The 4789-nt window shown below is 43.0% G+C and overlaps 1 protein-coding gene and 1 non-coding gene across 2 annotated transcripts; both read left to right on the forward strand.

The window, feature by feature from the left end:
• The first annotated feature begins 1126 nt into the window (after nt 1-1126).
• Nucleotides 1127-4506, forward strand: RPL30 (ribosomal protein L30). Its single transcript, XM_061123697.1, has 5 exons — nt 1127-1223; nt 1331-1382; nt 1773-1918; nt 3526-3656; nt 4400-4506. The coding sequence occupies exons 2-5, from the start codon at nt 1362-1364 to the stop codon at nt 4447-4449; spliced, it is 348 nt and encodes a 115-aa protein (XP_060979680.1). The 5' UTR covers nt 1127-1223; nt 1331-1361; the 3' UTR covers nt 4450-4506.
• On the forward strand, nt 4089-4220 carry LOC133042903 (small nucleolar RNA SNORA72). The gene has a single exon (XR_009689609.1). It is a non-coding gene; the product is annotated as a small nucleolar RNA SNORA72 (small nucleolar RNA).
• Nucleotides 4507-4789: the final 283 nt, after the last annotated feature.

Below are 4789 nucleotides of genomic sequence, written 5' to 3' on the forward strand. Positions count from 1 at the left end.
TTTTTTTTTAAAGATTATTTCATTTATTTATTCTGTTTTCCTAGACTGGGTCTTCCTTTCCCTGGGCAGGCTCTCTAGTTGTGGTGCCTGGGCTTACTTGCCCTGTGGCAGGTGGGATCCCAGTTGCCCTACCAGCAGGGATCCAACCGGGGTCCCCTGCACGGCAGGGTGGACTACCAGGGAAGTCCCAAGACATGACTTTTCTGCATATGCAAACACATATATTGGTTAAGAAAGATGAACATTTGATGTTTCCATTTCTGTTTTGCAAACTAATGCTGAAATAAACATCCCTATTCTCATGTCTTTGGGCACGAATGATTGCCTCTGTACGACAGATTCCTAAAAGTTGACATATGATGAAAGCTTACTTATTGGCCTGATTTTTACCTTTCTTTTTTTTTTGCCTTCGTGTGTAGTGGTGAGAGACTTTCTGTGCCTAATATTCTGAATGATTCGTCACTGGACTTTTTTTTTTTCAATCAATATCCAACGTTCACAACAAAAAGATTTTTAGTTAGACCTGTTTTATCGCTCGCCCCGGCTTAGACGTTCACACTAACATCGCTACAGAAGAGGTGAGTTAGGGAGCCAGCAGCATAGCGTAGTCCTGGGAGCTGAGGCGCACCTGGGTCCTCCCCGAGTCTCCTAAGAGCCGGGGCTTCGGGCAGAAGTGCGCTCTGTGGCACTGAGGCCGAGGTCCAGACGCCGCCTCTTCTCAGCGCCCCTCCCGCTTCACTCACACTCGGCTTCTCCAACTCCCGTCCTGTTCCACTTTCCTGAGTTCCGCAGCGCGCCGCTTTAGAGCAGCAGAACACAGCAAGGTGAAATTTCACACCACTCGGCTGCAAAACCTGGTGGCTCCGGCGGTAAAAATAAATAAATAAATAAAAATAAAAATTCTGCCTGTAATGCAGATCTGGGTTCGTTCTCTGAGTCAGAAGATCCTCTGCAGAAGGAAATGGCAACCCACGCTAGTATTCTCGCCTGGAGAATCCCCACAGATAGAGGAGCCTGGCGGGCTACAGTCGCAAAAAGCCGGACACCACTGAGCCGCCATAGTAACCAGTACCGGCCCGCCTCTTCTTCTCCCGCCCCTTCCGCTGGACATTTGCTTCCGCTTCCGGTCGCGGCGTGACGGCGCACGGCCCCGCCGTGAATAGCTTGGCATTGTGGGAACTCTTTCCTTTCTCGCTCCCCGGCCATCTTGGCGGCTGCTCTTGGTGAGTGGGCTTCTCCGGGCCGAGGTTTTGGCAGCGCGCGGAGCCCAGGGAGTTGCTGGTTTGGAACTTCGGATCGTAAACTTCCTGTCCTGTCCTCTGTGTTCTAGGTTGGGGGCGTCCCGCATCTAAAGCAGGAAGATGGTGGCCGCAAAGAAGACGGTGAGTGAAGCAGGCCGGGGCCCGGAAGCCTATTTCACGTGGAGAGATGAGTCTTGGCCGGGGCGGGCAGTTCTGAGCACTCTGGGCGTACAGCGTTCCCGCTGGCCTAGGAGGCTTCCAGAAAGAACCTGAGAGACCTTCTCAGTGCCTTGGAACCCTCTACTTCGGAAGTTTTATTAAGGGGCTCCGGTTCCAGGAAGCTGGATCCAGTTTTTTTTTTTTTTGGCCGTGGCTTGCGAGATCTTCGTTCCCTTTCTAGGGATGGAACCCGTGCTCCCTGCTTGGAAGCGCGGGAGACTTAACCACTGGACCACCAGGGAAGTCCCTGGATCCAGTTTTGAGAGGTTACAAACAAGGCCTTCAAGTTCGTATTAAATGTTTGCTTTGTAGAAAAAGTCACTGGAGTCCATCAACTCTAGGCTCCAGCTGGTTATGAAAAGTGGAAAGTACGTGCTGGGGTACAAACAGACTCTGAAAATGATCAGACAAGGCAAAGCGAAACTGGTCATCCTCGCCAACAACTGCCCAGCCTTGAGGTAATTGAAAGAACCTGAGGGTGTGTGTCCTCCACCGTAAATTCGTCGTGAGCGAATATCCAGGAGTGTGAGCTTGCAATCTGGGTAGCATGAACTGGGTGTCAATTAGAATTTGTATTACAGGGAGGGGCACATTTCAGGATAATTTAAGGGTTTCTCTTGTGTTTGGCTCTTGATTTTTCTCCCCCTCATAGTATCTCCTCCTATGAGGTTCTCTTTGGGAGAAATGTGTGGCAGAAACCAAAGAAGGGCAAAGTTTGAGGGTAGCGCAGAAACGTAAGTTGCTTTTCCTTATGTCCTGCGTTTTTTTGCTTGTTCTTCTAACTGAGGTGTTTTAAAAGGACTTCGTTTTATGAACTACTTGTAGTATAGAGAAGCTAAGATCAGAAGAGTTCAGGCTAGCCTGTGGATCTGCACCCTCCCAGTTCACCCAGTTTTTGCCTGATTCACTGTTTTGAAACTGAACTTATGAGGTACTGTACATAAGTTCAAGTTGGACCATGCAGAGTATCAGCCATATTTTCAGTCCCCTGTGCTTGTTGATTTTCTGCGGTAATGCATAACCTCACAGCATTTCATACAGGGTGTCTGTACCTAATGGGCTAAGCCTGGAGAGCTCCCTTCCATCCCATCCCAAACCTTTGGTCTTACTCCAAACAATTCCCACTTACCTATTAGAGCAGTGCCTTTCAGCATGAATGTACATACAATCGCAAATGATTTGGTTTAAATGCAAGTTCAGATTTAAGGATCTGGATTGGGGCCTGATGCGTTTTTAAGAAGTTCCTTGATGGCTCTCTACCTACTTAGTGGTCACAAAAACATTAACTTTGGGCAAGTGCAAACCTATGGCATGCCTGTTTTTGTTTTATTGCATTTAGCTTTTCTTCACTTCATAGTTGCTCTTTGTTTTTTATATAAATTGACGATTTGTGGCAACCTTACATTGTATAAGTCTGTCAGTGCCGACTTTTTCTTTGTTATGATGATTTGTGTTCTTTGATGTTACTACTACAATTCCCTCAAGGTTCAGGTGATGGTTAATGGTTGGGTTATTTATTTATTTATTTATTTTTGCAACAAAATATTTTATGTATGTACATTGGGTTTTTTTTTTTTTTTTAGACATAAAGCTGTTGAACACTTACAGGCTACATATAGGTTAAACAACTTTTATATGCACTTGGAAATTTAAAAATTCCTGTGGCTAGCTTTATTGCAATATTTGATTTATTGCAATGGTCTGGAAGGAATCTGCAGTATCTGAGGAGGTATACCTGTTCTGTCACTCTCCATCTAGGACTCAAGCACCAGAGGGTGTTAGAAATGGCTTAGACATTGTCATGGGAATTATGTAAAGTGTCTGGCAGATAGTAAATGCTAAGCAAATGATGATTTTATTCTGTATCCTCTTCTTCCATGAGCACAGATATATACTGTAGAGGATCCAAAGGATGGTTGGGTTGGATAATGAATATGCTATTTTTAAGAATAATAAGTGGCTTACTGTTTGAAGGCTTTACCAACATTGGAACTAATGAGAGAAGTAACATTTAATCTGTGTCAGTTGGTATGGTATTTATTTCTCTTTTTCCCTCCCCCCAAAGGAAATCTGAAATAGAGTATTACGCCATGTTGGCCAAAACTGGTGTCCATCACTACAGTGGCAATAATATTGAATTGGGCACAGCATGTGGAAAATACTACAGAGTATGCACACTGGCTATCATTGATCCAGGTATGCTTTTTCAGTCATAAAATAAGTCTTTTTTTTCTTTATGATGTAATACAATGATTTCTTACTATACAAATGTCTTTGGTTCCTAAGTTCAGATACTGAGAATTTGTATATAGCAAGGGATATCCTGCAGGCTTATGTCATGGAGAATTAGTAGTGAATGTCAGTACATAAGTATCTTTGTTATAAATGAAATTTCTTTTTACTTTGAGATCATGAGTTTAATTTCATACCGCACCTAAGAAATTATGTCTTAGGGCCTTGGTATAAGGTGAAATTATAAAGGGGGAGAATAATCAGGTGAAACAGTAGAAGAAAGGAATCCTTACTGGCTGCCTGAGAATAGGTGGATAAAATTAGGTTGAGGGGAAAAAAAGGGCCTACAAACACACGTCATGTTTTGAACTTAAGAATTTCTAATTCATGAAGCTACTGCGAATATTCTCGCTGTTCTGATTTTGTAATAATCAGGGCAGGCTAAACATTCGCTATATTAAGACCATGCATGTGTCCCCAGACCTAGTTCTTTGCCTAGGTCTGGTTTTATAAATGCTGGTGATAAACCAAGTCTGATTTACATGACGTATCTCGTGTGGGAATTGTCTGTGACTCTAGGTATCTGATCAACCTTGAGAAATGGTAGCACAGCTAGTGTGATAATTTTTGAAAATAACCATTGCTAGTTTGATGAATACGAGTTGCCATTAAATGAGTTGTAAAAATTATTGTGTTTTGTTTTTTAGGTGATTCTGATATTATTAGAAGCATGCCAGAACAGACTGGTGAAAAGTAAATCATGTACAATTTTTCTTTAATAAAACTGGCCAGGGCTTGTTTTAAAAACACCGTATTCATTGCAGTTATTTATTTATTTTTATTTCTTCTTGTCCCAGTATACTTGCCTGAAGCTAGATTAGTGAAGATGGGGCATCAAGATACAGTGGCAAAACTTGTGGGTTAAGAGCCAGATATCCCAGTTTCACTTTCCCTGTTTTTGTAAAGGGAGTGCACTGAGTTCCTTTCCAGTACTAGATTTTTAAAATTTAGTTTTCATAATTTCAGTCCCAGGATATGGCTGTCATTTTAAAAAAAATGTTTATTGGGCTGCCTTGGGTCTTGGTGGCGATATGCAC

This window comes from Dama dama, chromosome 21 (genome assembly GCF_033118175.1).
Source record: "Dama dama isolate Ldn47 chromosome 21, ASM3311817v1, whole genome shotgun sequence".
Classification (NCBI taxonomy): domain Eukaryota; kingdom Metazoa; phylum Chordata; class Mammalia; order Artiodactyla; family Cervidae; genus Dama; species Dama dama.

Bases quoted from the DNA above. Each gene is read 5' to 3' on its own strand.
- RPL30 (XM_061123697.1), top strand. From the start codon at position 1,362: ATGGTGGCCGCAAAGAAGACG. The intron at 1,383-1,772 runs GTGAGTGAAGCA...TTTGCTTTGTAG, and splicing joins TGGTGGCCGCAAAGAAGACG to AAAAAGTCACTGGAGTCCAT. The intron at 1,919-3,525 runs GTAATTGAAAGA...CTCCCCCCAAAG, and splicing joins AACAACTGCCCAGCCTTGAG to GAAATCTGAAATAGAGTATT.